Below are 22,072 nucleotides of genomic sequence, written 5' to 3' on the forward strand. Positions count from 1 at the left end.
ATGATCTCGTTCAAGAACACAACAGTCAGCATAGCGTTCATTTCTCCAACGGTAGACGTGCACCCTGCCATCACCACGTTGTAAAGAAAATCGGGATTCATCCGAAAAAAGAACGGTATTCCAGCATCGCCGTATCCAACGAGTGTGTACACGTGCCCAATTAAGATGATTTAGACAATGACGTTGCGTTAAAACGCATCCGACGTATGGATGTCGTGCATGTAAACCGTTCTCCCGTAGACAATTACGAACAGTTTTCCCACTGATTCGGTTATTGTGAAGCCCAGGTGTGTTAGCAGCAGTAGCAGTGGCAGTTTGGAATCGATTGCACAAATGCATGTTCATGATATAGCGGTCTTGACCACGTGTTGTAACACGCGGACGTCCACGAGGTGGCAAGTCTTTGGTGCTTCCTGTCGTTCGAAATCTTACGCGAAGATTCGTATCGCTCGACTAGAACTCCCAACATGCCTTGCAACGTCTTCTGTTGACATGCCAGCATCAAGCATGCCAATCGCCCGTTCACGTAAATTATTGGGTATTCTTGGCATACTAAAAATGCTACAATGTAAAAAACTTAATTTTTTTTACAAATTTTGAAGCGTTTTCATTCACTTGACAAAATTGACCAAATACTACACGGGACACGTCAAACCATGCATGCATGTGCAAATTGAATTTCACGTTGTCAACGATTAACAGTGCAAAAATAATCGATAAAATTCATGAATCCTGATAATACAGCTCAAGGCTAATACTACCTATATAATTTCATTACACAATGAATTCTTTAACACAACAAATACTATATGTACAAATCGGAACTTTCTTTTTTTGTTCAGTATATATTGTAACCTGAACATTAAATTAATGAAAGTGAAGTTCTAGCCATAGAAAACAAAAATGAAACATCATCATTTTCAAGCCAGCCAATTAGTGGCTGTAGAAGTATTCTGTACCCTGTGCAATTATCTAACAAACAATGAAACATCATCATTTTCAAGCCAGCCAATTAGTGGCTGTAGAAGTATTCTGTACCCTGTGCAATTATCTAACAAATCATCATTTTCAAGCCAGCCAATTAGTGGCTGTAGAAGTATTCTGTACCCTGTGCAATTATCTAACAAACAATGAAACATCATCATTTTCAAGCCAGCCAATTAGTGGCTGTAGAAGTATTCTGTACCCTGTGCAATTATCTAACAAATCATCATTTTCAAGCCAGCCAATTAGTGGCTGTAGAAGTATTCTGTACCCTGTGCAATTATCTAACAAATCATCATTTTCAAGCCAGCCAATTAGTGGCTGTAGAAGTATTCTGTACCCTGTGCAATTATCTAACAAATCATCATTTTCAAGCCAGCCAATTAGTGGCTGTAGAAGTATTCTGTACCCTGTGCAATTAGTGGCTGTACAAGTATTCTGTACCCTGTGCAATTAGTGGCTGTACAAGTATTCTGTACCCTGTGCAATTAGTGGCTGTACAAGTATTCTGTACCCTGTGCAATTAGTGGCTGTACAAGTATTCTGTACCCTGTGCAATTAGTGGCTGTACAAGTATTCTGTACCCTGTGCAATTAGTGGCTGTACAAGTATTCTGTACCCTGTGCAATTAGTGGCTGTACAAGTATTCTGTACCCTGTGCAATTAGTGGCTGTAGAAGTATTCTGTACCCTGTGCAATTAGTGGCTGTATAAGTATTCTGTACCCTGTGCAATTAGTGGCTGTACAAGTATTCTGTACCCTGTGCAATTAGTGGCTGTACAAGTATTCTGTACCCTGTGCAATTAGTGGCTGTACAAGTATTCTGTACCCTGTGCAATTAGTGGCTGTAGAAGTATTCTGTACCCTGTGCAATTAGTGGCTGTACAAGTATTCTGTACCCTGTGCAATTAGTGGCTGTAGAAGTATTCTGTACCCTGTGCAATTAGTGGCTGTACAAGTATTCTGTACCCTGTGCAATTAGTGGCTGTACAAGTATTCTGTACCCTGTGCAATTAGTGGCTGTACAAGTATTCTGTACCCTGTGCAATTATCTAACAAATATTACTCCAGATATTTTAGCCATTATAGGTAATACACAATTATATAAATATATATATACACAACCAATAATTAAGCAAACATATTTGTTGTTGCTATCAACAGATGTCTCTTTTATAACATATAACATCATTTTAAAACAGTAACAGCTATGAGATCTTGATTCAACATACATTGTACACGCAGGTCCATCGTCATTTTTAATATATTTATAACACAAAAAATTATGAGATGTCTCAGTTTGAGAATGGTGAATGGTATATATTTACATAATCATTGTTAGCAAAACCTGCTATAGGAATTGTAAACAGGAATATCACAGAGAAACAATGATGGCTTGTCATATACTGAACAGTGAAAACATAAGTCAGTCCACAGATTGTGCTACAGTTTTTAAACAAGTAGGTAGGGAGCATTAATCAACACTAAATTCCATAATATTTTGTAATACCTAATTTCATTTACAGTATATTACATAATTACAAATATTTTCCTAATTAACTTAAAACTGTTTCAAACAATGAAGCTCCTATTTGTTAATAAATTCCTACCTTGCTCTGGTATGGTAAACTTGAATAAAATGTGTTTTCAAACAAAAAACACAACTTGGAGTGGGGTTTTTTTTTTAGCAGTAAAACAGCATTTTTTAAAATAGTTGCTTTTATTGGGAGATAAGAGAAGGCAACACACATGCAAAAATAGTTTCATATGCAATGCTGCTGTTGTTGCAATAAACACCCAAGTTATGCTTTTAGCTGAAAAGTAATTTTATTTTTTTTAAATTCTGATTTGAACAAAATCCTCTTTCACTTAGTTGTTACCAATTTCATTTGTCCACATGCTTTCTATAGGAGATTATTCAGTGAAATACCCATTGTGTTATTTATGCATCTCAGTATATATGATTTGACATTTCTATAGGATATTCAGTGAACTACCCATTGTGTTATTTATGCATCTCAGTATATGATTTGACATTTCTATAGGAGATTATTCAGTGAAATACCCATTGTGTTATTTATGCATCTCAGTATATATGATTTGACATTTCTATAGGATATTCAGTGAACTACCCATTGTGTTATTTATGCATCTCAGTATATGATTTGACATTTCTATAGATTATTCAGTGAAATACCCATTGTGTTATTTATGCATCTCAGTATATATGATTTGACATTTCTATAGGATATTCAGTGAACTACCCATTGTGTTATTTATGCATCTCAGTATATGATTTGACATTTCTATAGGAGATTATTCAGTGAAATACCCATTGTTATTTATGCATCTCAGTATATATGATTTGACATTTCTATAGGAGATTATTCAGTGAAATACCCATTGCGTTATTTATGCATCTCAGTATATATGATTTGACATTTCTATAGGAGATTATTCAGTGAAATACCCATTGTGTTATTTATGCATCTCAGTATATATGTATTGTTTGTTAATTAAAAGTATTACATTGTTTATATCATTATCTTTTTTTAGATAATATATATTTTTGCTAGAATAAGCACAGCTTTTCTGTTAACATTATGACCATAATTTGTGTGTTTATATTATAAGAATTGGATTTTCTTGTCATGAACAGGTAACTCCTGTCTATAACCGACTTGTACTTTATTTTTAAATTATGTCCATGATTCTAGTTATTTTGTATAATGTTAGACTCTCATTAACAAGCAAGCTCTGTTTTCAGCGTAGTTGATTTCAGTTAAAATTAGGTCCACTGAAAGATTTTAATTTCCCCGAATCTCTCTGCCACATACAGTTTATCGTGAAAACAGCTGATGGCCTCAGGGCCCGACAGCCCATCGTTGCGCGTGATGATATCACGCACGACCTCGCCGTCTGGAGTCAGCTGGACAATAGCACCTCTCGCCTTATCACAGACATAGACAAACTCAAACACGTCGGCAGTGATATTCGCCAAATCTTTCAGCATGGCAGAGTCCTCCGCCATCCACAAAACAATTCTTGATGGTGTCACACAGGTCAAGGTCGCGCGAGAGTCCGACACCACGACGAGAGAGTCGCCTTTAGCGGTCAGACTTCTCGGGTAGGGGATTATGTTATTTGAGATGGACCGCACAAAGTGACCTCTCGGGCTCAGTATGTCAACACACCCATCTTCGGTCAGATCTGTAGTGAGGGCCAAAGTGTTGTCAGGCAGAACAGCTATGTAGTAGTACTGTTTATCAGTGTTCAGGCTCTCTGTCACTCTCATCTCATCCTGTACGTTCACAAACAAGATCTGTCGTTTAAAGGGCAGAGTGACTAGAACTCGATCACGTGACCTAGCTAGACCACACGGCTGACCGGTGACACTGCAAACGCTTAGAAGAGTTGTAGATGTGCTGCAAAATAACTTCAAACACTGGTTGCTGCAATCAGTGACAACGATTTTGACTAGCCCCTTATTTTTAAGAACCAAGATGGACATCAGTCTACTATCGTGCATGTCAGATTGTGTTTTTACATTAAAAGAAGTTTCAAGTCGTAATTTACTCAACTTCCTGTTCGTCAAAGGCAATACTGGTTCATCTTCATCTTCTTCACATTTTGATGTATCAAATGGAATTCGCTGTTTACTGTATTTCTTGCTTGTTTGAGTATTTACCACTTTATCCGATGCAGATTTTGATGTTCTGTATTTAGTTTTATGATCTTTTCTCAAAGCCAAATCTGATTCTGATGTCTCTGACGGTGTTCTCCTTCTATCAAATTTCTGGTTTGAAGAAGTTGTGTCTGAATCTGGTACAGATGTTGTAACGTCTAACGGCAATCTCCGTCTGTTAGATTTCCCATTTGTCGAACTGTTTTCTCGATATGGAATCGAATTTGACGTCTGTACCTCCGGTGTTCTTTGTCTATCAGCATTTCGTTTTGATGTCTCTAATGATGTTTTCCTTTTATCAAACTTCTCAGTTCTCAAATTCATTTCTGAATATGGTTTGGATGTTTCTAATGATGCTCTCTTTTTACCAGTGTGTGTCATAGCACTTTCGGCTTTATCTGGTGGAGCTGTTTGTAATCCTGATACATCTAATGGAGTTGTTTGTTTGTGACAAAGTGCCTTCACATCTGGTACTGATATTCTTCCAACGGATGGATAAAATGTTTTTCCATTTGCCTTCTTGGACTGAATTAAAGTGAACTTCATGTTAGGCACCTCAAAAGAAGTTGAGGCCAAATATTCTGTTAAGGTTTTCTTAACTTGGGTAACTTTTTTAACACTCTCTTCGATATCTTCAAGTGACCCACACTGAAATCTTTCTTCTGCATGCCCCGCACTGGATGTTCCTTTATCTACTAGTGATTTGACCTCGGAAAATGACCGACGTATTTCATTGTTGGTAGATTTTCGACATCGTTCCAATTCAGACTTCTTGTTCAACATATCTATACGGACTGCTTTTGTGAAGTCTGATATCAGTTTGTTTGCTTGCAAGTCTATCTCGGTGGATGTCTCCACTGCACTGATGTCAATCATATGCTGAAATCGTTCAATGTCCAATGTCATCTGACTCTCTAGTGAAGTGAAGTAGGACTTCAAAGCCTGACAGGTGGTCTGCAATGTACGCCTTCGCCTTTCATCTTCAGGTGTCATGGTTTCTGCATCACCATCAAGTCCTAGAAAACAAATGAAAATAAACTGAAAGGAAAGGAATGTTTGTTTGAGGAGACCTGGGGCCTAATTCACAAAGCCCACTTAGGCTCTGTTAGACAACAAAAAAATAGTTTGTTTTATTTAACAACACCACTAGAGCACATTGATTTATTAATAATCAGCTATTGGATGTCAAACATTTGGTAATTTTGACATATAGTCTAAGAAAGGAAACCCGCTACATTTTTTTCTAATGCTGCAAGGGATCTTTTATATGTACCATCCCACAGATAGGATAGCACATACCACGGCCTTTGCTATACCAGTCGTGGTGCACGGACTGGAACGAGAAACAGCCCAATGTGTCCACTGACGGGGATCGATCTCAAACCGACCGCGCATCAAGCGAATGCTTTACCACTGGGCTACGTCTCGCCCTGTTAGACAACAAAACACCCTCTTTACAAGTCTTTTAACATTGCACTGCGAGATCGAAAAGTTGTGAAAGTTTAGTGAATTAGGCCCCTGGATACATTTTGATGTCCTAAGATGGTTATTCAGGACTCCAAATAGGAAGTAAAATATTGCTTGCTGTTAAGATTTTTAAAATAGAAGGTCAAATAAATATGTCCTGCTCAAAAAAACATATGGGCCGCAGGAAATTAAGACAGTATGGGCTGAGTGAAGGGTTTGGAATAGTATGAAAATTAGAACCTCGAAGATGAAATTAAAACATAAAAAATATCACAAGCTAAATAGGTAAGCAGATGAAATAATAGTACATACATCTGTTGAAACATTACCTGCAGGTTTGGAGATCATCGTACATACAGATTATCGTACATACATCTGTTGAAACATTACCTGCAGGTTTGGAGATCATCGTACATGTATACAGATCATCGTACATACATCTGTTGAAACATTACCTGCAGGTTTGGAGATCATCGTACATACATCTGTTGAAACATTACCTGTGGGTTTGGAGATAATCATACATAAATCTGTTGAAACATTACCTGTGGGTTTGGAGATAATCGTACATAAATCTGTTGAAACATTACCTGTGGGTTTGGAGATCATCGCACATACATCTGTTGAAACATTACATGCGGGTTTGGAGATAATCATACATACATCTGTTTAAACATTACTCCCAGGTTTGGAGATAATTGTATATGCATCTGTTGATACATGCAGGTTTGGAGATCATCGCACATACATCTGTTGAGACATTACGTGCGGGTTTGGAGATCATCGTACATACATCTGTTGAGACATTACCTGCACGTTTGGAGATCATTGTACTTACATCTGTTTAAACATTACCTGCAGGTTTGGAGATCATCGTACATACATCTGTTGATACATTACGTGCGGGTTTGGAGATCATCGCACATACATCTGTTGAAACATTACCTGTGGGTTTGGAGATCATCATACATCTGTTGAAACATTACCTGTGGGTTTGGAGATCATCGCACATACATTTATTGAAACATTACCTGCAGGTTTGGAGATCATCGTACATACATCTGTTGATACATTACATGCGGGTTTGGAGATCATCACACATACATCTGTTGAAACATTACGTGCGGGTTTGGAGATCATCGTACATACATCTGTTGAAACATTACTTGCGGGTTTGGAGATCATCGTACATACATCTGTTGAAACATTACCTGCGGGTTTGGAGATCATTGTACATACATCTGTTGAAACATTACGTGCAGGTTTGGAGATCATCATACATACATCTGTTTAAACATTACTCCCAGTTTTGGAGATAATCGTACATACATCTGTTGATACATTACATGCGGGTTTGGAGATCATCACACATACATCTGTTGAAACATTAAGTGCGGGTTTGGAGATCATCGCACATACATCTGTTGAGACATTACGTGTGGGTTTGGAGATCATTGCACATACATCTGTTGAGACATTACGTGTGGGTTTGGAGATCATTGCACATACATCTGTTGAAACATTACATGCGGGTTTGGAGATCATCGCACATACATCTGTTGAGACATTACGTGTGGGTTTGGAGATCATCGCACATACATCTGTTGAAACATTACCTGCAGGTTTGGAGATCATCGTACATACATCTGTTGAAACATTACCTGCAGGTTTGGAGATCATCGTACATGTATACAGATCATCGTACATACATCTGTTGAAACATTACCTGCAGGTTTGGAGATCATCGTACATACATCTGTTGAAACATTACCTGTGGGTTTGGAGATAATCATACATAAATCTGTTGAAACATTACCTGTGGGTTTGGAGATAATCGTACATAAATCTGTTGAAATATTACCTGTGGGTTTGGAGATCATCGCACATACATCTGTTGAAACATTACATGCGGGTTTGGAGATAATCATACATACATCTGTTTAAACATTACTCCCAGGTTTGGAGATAATCGTATATGCATCTGTTGATACATGCGGGTTTGGAGATCATCGCACATACATCTGTTGAGACATTACGTGCGGGTTTGGAGATCATTGCACATACATCTGTTGAAACATTACCTGCGGGTTTGGAGATCATCGCACATACATCTGTTTAAACATTACTTCCTGGTTTGGAGATAATCGTACATACATCTGTTGATACATTACCTGCGGGTTTGGAGATCATCGTACATACATCTGTTGAAACATTACTTGCGGGTTTGGAGATCATCGTACATACATCTGTTGAGACATTACCTGCACGTTTGGAGATCATTGTACTTACATCTGTTTAAACATTACCTGCGGGTTTGGAGATCATCGCACATACATCTGTTTAAACATTACTCCCAGTTTTGGAGATAATCGTACATACATCTGTTGATACATTACATGCGGGTTTGGAGATCATCACACATACATCTGTTGAAACATTACGTGCGGGTTTGGAGATCATCGCACATACATCTGTTGAGACATTACGTGTGGGTTTGGAGATCATCGCACATACATCTGTTGAGACATTACGTGTGGGTTTGGAGATCATTGCACATACATCTGTTGAAACATTACATGCGGGTTTGGAGATCATCGCACATACATCTGTTGATACATTACGTGCGGGTTTGGAGATCATCGCACATACATCTGTTGAAACATTACCTGTGGGTTTGGAGATCATCATACATCTGTTGAAACATTACCTGTGGGTTTGGAGATCATCGCACATACATTTATTGAAACATTACCTGCAGGTTTGGAGATCATCGTACATACATCTGTTGAAACATTACTTGCGGGTTTGGATATCCTCGTACAAACATCTGTTAAAACATTACCTGCGGCTTTGGAGATCATCGTACATACATCTGTTGAAACATTACGTGCAGGTTTGGAGATCATCATACATACATCTGTTTAAACATTACTCCCAGTTTTGGAGATAATCGTACATACATCTGTTGATACATTACATGCGGGTTTGGAGATCATCACACATACATCTGTTGAAACATTACGTGCGGGTTTGGAGATCATCGCACATACATCTGTTGAGACATTATGTGTGGGTTTGGAGATCATCGCACATACATCTGTTGAGACATTACGTGTGGGTTTGGAGATCATTGCACATACATCTGTTGAAACATTACATGCGGGTTTGGAGATCATCGCACATACATCTGTTGAGACATTACGTGTGGGTTTGGAGATCATCGCACATACATCTGTTGAAACATTACCTGCAGGTTTTGAGATCATCGCACATACATCTGTTGAGACATTATCTGCACGTTTGGAGATCATCGTACTTACATCTGTTTAAACATTACTTCCAGGTTTGGAGATAATCGTACATACATCTGTTGAGACATTACATGCAGGTTTGGAGACCATCGCACATACATCTGTTGATACATTACCTGCGGGTTTGGAGATCATCGTACATACATCTGTTGAAACATTACTTGCGGGTTTGGAGATCATCGTACATACATCTGTTGAAACATTACCTGTGGGTTTGGAGATCATCGTACATACATCTGTTGAAACATTACGTGCAGGTTTGGAGATCATCATACATACATCTGTTTAAACATTACTCCCAGTTTTGGAGATAATCGTACATACATCTGTTGATACATTACATGCGGGTTTGGAGATCATCACACATACATCTGTTGAAACATTACGTGCGGGTTTGGAGATCATCGCACATACATCTGTTGAGACATTACGTGTGGGTTTGGAGATCATCGCACATACATCTGTTGAGACATTACGTGTGGGTTTGGAGATCATTGCACATACATCTGTTGAAACATTACATGCGGGTTTGGAGATCATCGCACATACATATGTTGAGACATTACGTGTGGGTTTGGAGATCATCGCACATACATCTGTTGAAACATTACCTGCAGGTTTTGAGATCATCGCACATACATCTGTTGAAACATTACGTGCAGGTTTGGAGATCATCATACATACATCTGTTTAAACATTACTCCCAGTTTTGGAGATAATCGTACATACATCTGTTGATACATTACCTGTGGGTTTGGAGATCATCGCACATACATTTATTGAAACATTACCTGCAGGTTTGGAGATCATCGTACATACATCTGTTGATACATTACATGCGGGTTTGGAGATCATCACACATACATCTGTTGAAACATTACGTGCGGGTTTGGAGATCATCGTACATACATCTGTTGAAACATTACTTGCGGGTTTGGAGATCATCGTACATACATCTGTTGAAACATTACCTGCGGGTTTGGAGATCATTGTACATACATCTGTTGAAACATTACGTGCAGGTTTGGAGATCATCATACATACATCTGTTTAAACATTACTCCCAGTTTTGGAGATAATCGTACATACATCTGTTGATACATTACATGCGGGTTTGGAGATCATCACACATACATCTGTTGAAACATTACGTGCGGGTTTGGAGATCATCGCACATACATCTGTTGAGACATTACGTGTGGGTTTGGAGATCATTGCACATACATCTGTTGAGACATTACGTGTGGGTTTGGAGATCATTGCACATACATCTGTTGAAACATTACATGCGGGTTTGGAGATCATCGCACATACATCTGTTGAGACATTACGTGTGGGTTTGGAGATCATCGCACATACATCTGTTGAAACATTACCTGCAGGTTTGGAGATCATCGTACATACATCTGTTGAAACATTACCTGCAGGTTTGGAGATCATCGTACATGTATACAGATCATCGTACATACATCTGTTGAAACATTACCTGCAGGTTTGGAGATCATCGTACATACATCTGTTGAAACATTACCTGTGGGTTTGGAGATAATCATACATAAATCTGTTGAAACATTACCTGTGGGTTTGGAGATAATCGTACATAAATCTGTTGAAATATTACCTGTGGGTTTGGAGATCATCGCACATACATCTGTTGAAACATTACATGCGGGTTTGGAGATAATCATACATACATCTGTTTAAACATTACTCCCAGGTTTGGAGATAATCGTATATGCATCTGTTGATACATGCGGGTTTGGAGATCATCGCACATACATCTGTTGAGACATTACGTGCGGGTTTGGAGATCATTGCACATACATCTGTTGAAACATTACCTGCGGGTTTGGAGATCATCGCACATACATCTGTTTAAACATTACTTCCTGGTTTGGAGATAATCGTACATACATCTGTTGATACATTACCTGCGGGTTTGGAGATCATCGTACATACATCTGTTGAAACATTACTTGCGGGTTTGGAGATCATCGTACATACATCTGTTGAGACATTACCTGCACGTTTGGAGATCATTGTACTTACATCTGTTTAAACATTACCTGCGGGTTTGGAGATCATCGCACATACATCTGTTTAAACATTACTCCCAGTTTTGGAGATAATCGTACATACATCTGTTGATACATTACATGCGGGTTTGGAGATCATCACACATACATCTGTTGAAACATTACGTGCGGGTTTGGAGATCATCGCACATACATCTGTTGAGACATTACGTGTGGGTTTGGAGATCATCGCACATACATCTGTTGAGACATTACGTGTGGGTTTGGAGATCATTGCACATACATCTGTTGAAACATTACATGCGGGTTTGGAGATCATCGCACATACATCTGTTGATACATTACGTGCGGGTTTGGAGATCATCGCACATACATCTGTTGAAACATTACCTGTGGGTTTGGAGATCATCATACATCTGTTGAAACATTACCTGTGGGTTTGGAGATCATCGCACATACATTTATTGAAACATTACCTGCAGGTTTGGAGATCATCGTACATACATCTGTTGAAACATTACTTGCGGGTTTGGATATCCTCGTACAAACATCTGTTAAAACATTACCTGCGGCTTTGGAGATCATCGTACATACATCTGTTGAAACATTACGTGCAGGTTTGGAGATCATCATACATACATCTGTTTAAACATTACTCCCAGTTTTGGAGATAATCGTACATACATCTGTTGATACATTACATGCGGGTTTGGAGATCATCACACATACATCTGTTGAAACATTACGTGCGGGTTTGGAGATCATCGCACATACATCTGTTGAGACATTATGTGTGGGTTTGGAGATCATCGCACATACATCTGTTGAGACATTACGTGTGGGTTTGGAGATCATTGCACATACATCTGTTGAAACATTACATGCGGGTTTGGAGATCATCGCACATACATCTGTTGAGACATTACGTGTGGGTTTGGAGATCATCGCACATACATCTGTTGAAACATTACCTGCAGGTTTTGAGATCATCGCACATACATCTGTTGAGACATTATCTGCACGTTTGGAGATCATCGTACTTACATCTGTTTAAACATTACTTCCAGGTTTGGAGATAATCGTACATACATCTGTTGAGACATTACATGCAGGTTTGGAGACCATCGCACATACATCTGTTGAAACATTACCTGCAGGTTTCGAGATCATCGCACATACATCTGTTGAGACATTACGTGCGGGTTTGGAGATCATTGCACATACATCTGTTGAAACATTACCTGCGGGTTTGGAGATCATCGCACATACATCTGTTTAAACATTACTTCCAGGTTTGGAGATAATCGTACATACATCTGTTGATACATTACCTGCGGGTTTGGAGATCATCGTACATACATCTGTTGAAACATTACTTGCGGGTTTGGAGATCATCGTACATACATCTGTTGAAACATTACCTGCGGGTTTGGAGATCATCGTACATACATCTGTTGAAACATTACTTGCGGGTTTGGTGATCATCACACATACATCTGTTGATACATTACCTGCGGGTTTGGAGATCATCGTACATACATCTGTTGAAACATTACTTGCGGGTTTGGAGATCATCGTACATACATCTGTTGAAACATTACCTGTGGGTTTGGAGATCATCGTACATACATCTGTTGAAACATTACGTGCAGGTTTGGAGATCATCATACATACATCTGTTTAAACATTACTCCCAGTTTTGGAGATAATCGTACATACATCTGTTGATACATTACATGCGGGTTTGGAGATCATCACACATACATCTGTTGAAACATTACGTGCGGGTTTGGAGATCATCGCACATACATCTGTTGAGACATTACGTGTGGGTTTGGAGATCATCGCACATACATCTGTTGAGACATTACGTGTGGGTTTGGAGATCATTGCACATACATCTGTTGAAACATTACATGCGGGTTTGGAGATCATCGCACATACATATGTTGAGACATTACGTGTGGGTTTGGAGATCATCGCACATACATCTGTTGAAACATTACCTGCAGGTTTTGAGATCATCGCACATACATCTGTTGAAACATTACAGGTTAGATCATCATACATGTTTAAACATTACTCCCAGTTTTGGAGATAATCGTACATACATCTGTTGATACATTACATGCGGGTTTGGAGATCATCACACATACATCTGTTGAAACATTACGTGCGGGTTTGGAGATCATCGCACATACATCTGTTGAGACATTACGTGTGGGTTTGGAGATCATCGCACATACATCTGTTGAAACATTACCTGCAGGTTTTGAGATCATCACACATACATCTGTTGAGACATTATCTGCACGTTTGGAGATCATCGTACTTACATCTGTTTAAACATTACTTCCAGGTTTGGAGATAATCGTACATACATCTGTTGAGACATTACATGCAGGTTTGGAGACCATCGCACATACATCTGTCGAAACATTACCTGCAGGTTTGGAGATCATCGCACATACATCTGTTGAGACATTACCTGCGGGTTTGGAGATCATCGCACATACATCTGTTTAAACATTACTTCCAGGTTTGGAGATAATCGTACATACATCTGTTGATACATTACCTGCGGGTTTGGAGATCATCGTACATACATCTGTTGAAACATTACTTGCGGGTTTGGAGATCATCGTACATACATCTGTTGAAACATTACCTGCGGGTTTGGAGATCATCGTACATACATCTGTTGAAACATTACTTGCGGGTTTGGTGATCATCACACATACATCTGTTGATACATTACCTGCGGGTTTGGAGATCATCGTACATACATCTGTTGAAACATTACTTGCGGGTTTGGAGATCATCGTACATACATCTGTTGAAACATTACCTGTGGGTTTGGAGATCATCGTACATACATCTGTTGAAACATTACGTGCAGGTTTGGAGATCATCATACATACATCTGTTTAAACATTACTCCCAGTTTTGGAGATAATCGTACATACATCTGTTGATACATTACATGCGGGTTTGGAGATCATCACACATACATCTGTTGAAACATTACGTGCGGGTTTGGAGATCATCGCACATACATCTGTTGAGACATTACGTGTGGGTTTGGAGATCATTGCACATACATCTGTTGAAACATTACATGCGGGTTTGGAGATCATCGCACATACATCTGTTGAGACATTACGTGTGGGTTTGGAGATCATCGCACATACATCTGTTGAGACATTACGTGTGGGTTTGGAGATCATCGCACATACATCTGTTGAAACATTACATGCGGGTTTGGAGATCATCGCACATACATCTGTTGAGACATTACATGCAGGTTTGGAGACCATCGCACATACATCTGTTGAAACATTACCTGCAGGTTTGGAGATCATCGCACATACATCTGTTGAAACATTACCTGCAGGTTTGGAGATCATCGCACATACATCTGTTGAGACATTACGTGCGGGTTTGGAGATCATTGCACATACATCTGTTGAAACATTACCTGCAGGTTTGGAGATCATCGTACATATATCTGTTGAAACATTACCTGCAGGTTTGGAGATCATCGTACATACATCTGTTGAAACATTACCTGCAGGTTTGGAGATCATCGTACATACATCTGTTGAAACATTACTTCCGGGTTTGGAGATCATCATACATACATTTGTTGAAACATTACCTGCAGGTTTGGAGATCATCGTACATACATCTGTTGAAACATTACCTGCAGGTTTGGAGATCATCGTACATACATCTGTTGAAACATTACCTGCGGGTTTGGAGATCATCGTACATACATCTGTTGAAACATTACTTCCGGGTTTGGAGATCATCATACATACATCTGTTGAAACATTACCTGCGGGTTTGGAGATCATTGTACATACATCTGTTGAAACATTACCTCTGGGTTTGAAGATCATTGCAGGCTGAGACAATGACAGGGCGAAGTCAGGCCGTCAAAGCAAAGATTTTGATCACTTTGTCTTGTTACATGAGCCTTGGATTACTTTAAGGTATTTAACAAGAGGTTTATTGGCTCTTGAACACTTATTTAATTTTCAGTTTTGTTAATACATGTGCATGGTAGTAGATGATAATTCATTAGTTGTAAAGACCACCTGAGAATATCCATGTGACAAGTTTAAGTGTGGCATGTGATTTTCAGGCTGATCAAGACAACACTGGACAGAAACAACTGCCAATAAACTTTACTGCAGTTGGATGAGGTACTTAAATTTGAACTAAGGCTGGGAAAGGGTAATGTCTGCCCTGAACTGCTTTAAAATGTCTATATTTTTCTGGGCTTTTAACTGCGTATCACCAAATAGTAAAATATTATAGTTGAGATGAGATACAAGTATTTCTGTAAATGGGTATTGTGATGCACCTTGAAAAGTGGACAATGACATAGGAAATGTTCTGCATCTTCAATATAGGATGTCAAGCAAATCTAGGATTATCTTCAATGTCAGGGTTGAAAATTAGCAGTCGTCCATGAGGACCTTTATTGGCTACGGGCGACTAAGAATTTTACAAAGCTAGTCCATTGGGCGACCAATGATTTTAGGGTCTGCCGAGTGTTGTGCCATTTGAAAAAGATACACACTGAAACTGAACTGAATGTGACAAAATACACCGCCATTGTGCTGGCGTGAACTACAGATCTTGCAGTAGAAGACGTAGAACGTGAAATAAAAAAAAGATTGACACCAAGACTTAAATTATGACATAACCATCCTAAGATTACTGTAATAAACAATAAGTACGTTTTTATGCTTTATAATAAGATTTTTAAAAATACATTGTATATTTTGGTAAAATGTTTGGTTTTGATTTTTTCACATATTTATTTTTCTTTCGATATTTATTTTATTAGTAGCCTACTACTATAGCATTTACAATATCTAAATTAAATGCACATGTGTGTGTGCGTACACCCACTCACAAACACACACACATTTTGCTGAGGCAGACTATTATCTGTTTGCGTCAAAAGGGAACTGATGAATTGGCATGTAACTTCATAATGAATAAAGATAAAATTCATATAAAAAAATTAATTTATTAAGTTTTAAACCCATACCATCTCAAATAATATTTCTGAAGGGAAACAAATTCAGTGTAAATTAAAAAGACAATTATTTATAAATTACGGTCAAACTGCAACTCTTTTCTAATACATGTTTTAAGTCAATTGATGGAATATCCAAGGTAATCTGAAAGACAAAACCGTAATGTAAGATGATGGCTGTATCTCTGCACAATGTAGTTGAATGAGCATTTGTCAAAATAGTGGATCATTCCATGGATCTCCATCTAGTGCCTCGTCTAAAGGAATACAACCACTCCTTGACTGGAAATTCCATCCCTCTTGCATTGCCAGAGTTTATTCCATCCCTCTTGCATTGCCAGAGTTTATTCCATCCCTCTTGCATTGCCAGAGTTTATTCCATCCCTCTTGCATTGCCAGAGTTTATTCCATCCCTCTTGCATTGCCAGAGTTTATTCCATCCCTCTTGCATAACCAACAATGACTGCCACTCCCAGACTTGTTTACTAAAGCACGTGCAGTTTGACTGTTAGTCTCTTTGTACTGTATTATACTTTAATCCAGAGACAATGCATACCTTGACTGTTCTAGCATTTTGTATTCACTCCTATATTAAAAATTAAATTTAATCTGTATATAATTTAATGGTAATTTGTAAAAAAAACTTTTCTATTTAAATACTGGTTTCTTTTTCAATTTTTTTTATTGGAGTTGGTATGGGTTTAAATCTTTAATAACATGTTTTTATATGAATTTTAACTTTATTCATTTATTTATTGTCGGTTTCCTTTTGATGCAAACAGACTATATGTATCCAGTGAACACATGGTTATTATTTAACAAAAAACATTCTAGTTTTAAATTTGGCAGTGCAGTGAATTTGAGAAGGGCCAGTAAGATTTTTCTTCAACTGGCCCAGCTGGTGACCATGGTTTTCATGTTAAATTTTCAACCCTGCAAAGTGATGTCGCAGGTGCAGATCCAGGATTTTTTAACAGAGGGGGCCCAAAAACCCATTGTTGTTTTTTAAAATAGAATTTAAAGGTCCTTGACAGGTGGACAGTATAAGTTTGAATTTTTGGTGTATTCTGTAATATACATTGTCTGACCAAAAATTGGGGGAGGGGGGGGGGGGGGGGGGGGGGGGGGGGGGGGGGGGCAGGCACCTTGGGTTCCACCTGAAGCCACGTCTGTGTCTATATTCCATTTAGGTTACTGCTACTCATTCTCAGTTGACAGTGTAGTATCTGTTGACTTCTGTTACTATGATAAAAATATGCAGGGACAGTTTCAATTTCATTTATTGCATGTTTGAATCTGTTTAATGACACAGATTTTCTGTTAGGAGATGGATTATTCCATAATTTTATTGAGGAAGAAAAGAAGGAATTGTCAAAGAACATTGTTTACTACACGTGAGTGCGAATAATTTTTACATGTTCATATACCACTAGAGTTTCAAGCATGTCCATCCCTGGGCCTGTTTCTGGATAGCCAGTGACTTGCTTCTGGACAGAAAAAATTAAGGGGACAATTTTGAAATTTACATCAAAAATTTTTAATTGTGGGCCTTTAAAATTTTGATGTGCATCCCCAATTAATTAAAAAAATTCTATTATTAAATATGGTCACTAGATTAGATCGGGCGGTCAAAAAGAAATTAGATAGATAGACAACTAGTTTAATGTGTTCGTATACAGGTACCACTAGGGTTTCGAACATGCCCATCTCGAGTCCGACCTCCGATAAGATCGGTGGCCTGACTCAGGATGGGGGTGTGTGTGTGTGTGTGTGTGTGTGTAATGGACAGAATTTTTAAAATAGCAGTTAGTAAAAGAAATTGGTAGGATTAAAAAAAATTGAAAAAAAAATAAAATTACAAGCCAAAAATAAAATGACGACTGCTCGGCCGAATATTTATATAATTTGGAGCATTTTAGAAGGACAGTCCAAAAATAAATAAGAGAAAGAAGAGAGGATCGGATTATTTAATAAAATAAAAAAAAATTAAGTAATTTCAACATAAAATTTGGAACGACGGTCTAGAAGTTTAAAGTCCGATCTATATGGTCCGGGCCGGGGGCGGAAGTTGAAGGTGGGCGGAACTTGGAATACGAATTCGGTACAAAGACCGAAAACCAAAATGACCTACAAAAATTTAAGACCAAACAATAAAATTAGAGTGCTCGACCGAAAAGGTTTTAAGGCGATTTGAGCAATTTAGACGGGCTGCCAAAATAAACTGTGTCGGACTGTTTACAAAAAAATAAACATAATTTATGCAGCCGAAATATTTTAAGTCCAACTAAGCCCAATAAAGGAGGTGCCTGTCCTAAGAGAGGGTGCACAGTGGAACTCATGGCGAGTTGATGGGATGATTGGCTGGGAACCTCGGGAAGAAGTGGGGCAGGTCGATGTAACACTCTTCCCAAAGTAGTGCTGAGTATTCTTCCAGAAGTATCAGCTTGATAATCCGATAGATCCGATTACTACACGCAACATATTTGAATGGCCCCTAATGAGATGACTATTGTTTGACTTCCATTGTTTGATCATAGACTGCCACAGGTCTAGCTCTATCAACACAGTACCCTCTGTTTGATCATAGACTGCCACAGGTCTAGCTCTATCAACACAGTACCCTCTGTTTGATCATAGACTGCCACAGGTCTAGCTCTATCAACACAGTACCCTCTGTTTGATCATAGACTGCCACAGGTCTAGCTCTATCAACACAGTACCCTCTGCTTGATCATAGACTGCCACAGGTCTAGCTCTATCAACACAGTACCCTCTGCTTGATCATAGACTGCCACAGGTCTAGCTCTATCAACACAGTACCCTCTGCTTGATCATAGACTGCCACAGGTCTAGCTCTATCAACACAGTACCCTCTGTTTGATCTTAGACTGCCACAGGTCTAGCTCTATCAACACAGTGCCCTCTGTTTGATCATAGACTGCCACAGGTCTAGCTCTATCAACACAGTACCCTCTGTTTGATCTTCTGTCCTTACTAAATGCCTTTGAACCAGTGATTGATACAATTTATTCTGCATTCAATTACATGTGTCAAATAAAAATTCTCTTCAGAATTGCCTATTGTTTTACAGAAGGGATGCTCAAATTATGGGGGGGTTCCCATTGCCCCCCCCCCCCCCCATGATTGTGCCAGCCCCAGGGGTGCACAAATCGGTTGTCCGTGCGCCTGAGACAACCAAAATATGTTGCGGGCAACCTCTCTTTGTCAAATAGTTGCCCAATGGGCAACCAAGAAAATCATAAAACAAATAAAATGAAAAACAAAACTTCATGACGCTCAGACAGTCACGAGCAATTCAAAAATATCGGCACTGACAACTTGGCTGACAGGCGATATAAATATCACAACTAATGCTGCCATCCACTCGGTGTCCACTGTGCATGATTTTAGCAGATGTTTGGAAAAGCCATATGCCAGATATTTCGTCCGCAAACTAGTTGGTTCCTACAAATTCTCGCTACAAAATATTTTCTATTGGCCCCAACATCCTTGTTGACGAATCCCAATACTGACAACATGTGCTTACCGAGTGAATTTTTTAGACACCATCTGGCAAGCTTTAGTCTAATTAATAATTAAATATTTCTTAAATATAGTCATTATTAACGTTCCTTCAAAACGAGTTCTGCATTTTGTAAAATGTGTTTTTCATGTTTTAAGTTCTTCGTATTTTCATGAATTAAATTGTATTTTTGTTAAATGATTTAGTAATATCGTCAATATAAAATATGTATTTGGTGGCGAAATAATCCAGATAGGGACAAATTAGTAGTACTAAGTAGGGTCGAATTGACATGAGACAAAATGTTTGGTATCACTGAAATGCGGATCAGGCTTGCTACTCATAATCGTCACGTGTACACTGTTTTACAGAGTATTCCCGCACTTTCTCACTCTAAAGCACACTGCCCTTGTGGGCTACATTTTTTTATCAGTGCCACAAATCGCAGAGCTGCAAGTCTTGGTGTGCAGATAACGCCGTAGCTATGTCGCAGTGATTTCATGTCGGCAGTCCTTGGCACAGCAATGATCGCAGAAATCAAAATAATTTGATATTTGCTGGCGGCGTTTGTAAATGACACAGGCGAATAAGGTGCCGGTCAAAAAACGATAGCCCGCAAGGGCAGTGTGCGGCCAGCTTAAGTAGCCATTCAACAATTATCATTGGAATTGTACATGTTATTGAATGGTGGGGGTTGTTTGTTAAGAATTATGTATCCTTTTAAAAACAATATCTTGTAATATTACTCGTGTTTAATTTGTTCGATCTCCTACACAGGGGTTAAGCAGTCGTTAAAAATTTGCACTGAATAATGTTGGCTAAAGTACGTCACAATCTTTGGGAATGGATGATGCAGCCGTTGAAATGAGTATTACATAATATGTGGGCAACCAAGAGATGATGTTGGGCAACCAAGAGATGATGTTGGGCAACCAAACTTCAGCTACTGGTTGCCCACCGGGCAATCATCACAATTTCACATTTGTGCACCCCTGTAGACCTGATTTTAGAAGATACTTTAAAATTCTATTTAAGTTTTACCAATGTTATTTTAACCCAAAATAAGGCATAAATTAAAACAAAAATTTTACATTTTTCTAAAAATCCATTTATGCTAAACATAGTTATTTCCCCTTACTAGAAAATTAGCATTTTAAAGAGACATTCCTGAGTTTGCTGCAATTTGTAAGACGTTATCGACTAACAGAGACGCTTTAACGATTGTAATTACATATCAAATATATTTTTCTGCATAAAATATTAGTGGCTGTATATTAAACATGTTTCTGATCGTTCTAATATTTGTACTAGGTTAAATTTCATTTTATTTCCTAAAATATTATTTTTTCGTACGTACGAAATTATTTGAAGACAAAATCCAGTTTGGGCTCCTTACAAATATTAAGACGACCAGAAACACATTGAATATACAGACATTGATATTCTAAACAAGAAAATATATTTAATATGTAAGTTTAATCGTAAAAATATTTTATTAGTCGGAAACATCTTACAATGCAGCAAACTCAGGAATGTCCCTTTAAAAATAAAGTGTAAGACTCCCGCCCTTTCATATCGTGGTGTCAGAAGCAGAAGTTTAGTGATATTACCAAGTTCCAATGGTTTGGTCGCCATTGTGTTACTAGTGTTAGTAATGTTTGCCAACACCGGTGATTGCTTCGTTACAGTTTCGATTTTTCATCGATAAGGAATATCCACCATCTTGACTTGTCTGTTTATTTAATTCTATCCATTATCGGAGCACCTCCAGAATTATTAATATCCACACACACACACACACACAAAAGTTTGTTTTGTTTAACGACACCACTAGAGCACATTGATTTATTAATCATCAGCTATTGGATGTCAAACATATGGTAATTTTGACAGTCATAAAGAGGAAACCCGCTACATTTTTTTCATTAGTAGCAAGGGATCTTTTATATGCGCCATCCCACAGACAGGATAGCACATACTACGGCCTTTGATATACCAGTCGTGGTGCACTGG

At 38.4% G+C, this 22,072-nt stretch overlaps 1 protein-coding gene across 1 annotated transcript; it reads right to left on the reverse strand.

Moving 5' to 3' along the window:
• Positions 1-993: 993 nt before the first annotated feature.
• Positions 994-21,787, reverse strand: LOC121387811. The gene is made up of 2 exons (XM_041519023.1): positions 21,670-21,787; positions 994-5,685 (listed from the first exon to the last, which is right to left on the reverse strand). Exons 1-2 carry the CDS (start codon positions 21,692-21,694, stop codon positions 3,773-3,775), a joined length of 1,938 nt encoding a protein of 645 aa, XP_041374957.1. The 5' UTR covers positions 21,695-21,787; the 3' UTR covers positions 994-3,772.
• Positions 21,788-22,072: the final 285 nt, after the last annotated feature.

This window comes from Gigantopelta aegis, chromosome 13 (genome assembly GCF_016097555.1).
Source record: "Gigantopelta aegis isolate Gae_Host chromosome 13, Gae_host_genome, whole genome shotgun sequence".
Taxonomy (NCBI): Eukaryota; Metazoa; Mollusca; class Gastropoda; order Neomphalida; family Peltospiridae; genus Gigantopelta; species Gigantopelta aegis.

What these genes read in the sequence shown, in the direction of transcription:
- LOC121387811 (XM_041519023.1), bottom strand. Translation starts at nt 21,694, where the DNA reads ATGGCGACCAAACCATTGGAACTTG. An exon ending in GACCAAACCATTGGAACTTG is followed by an intron (nt 5,686 to 21,669) that starts GTAATATCACTA and finishes TTTGTTTTCTAG; the next exon opens with GACTTGATGGTGATGCAGAA.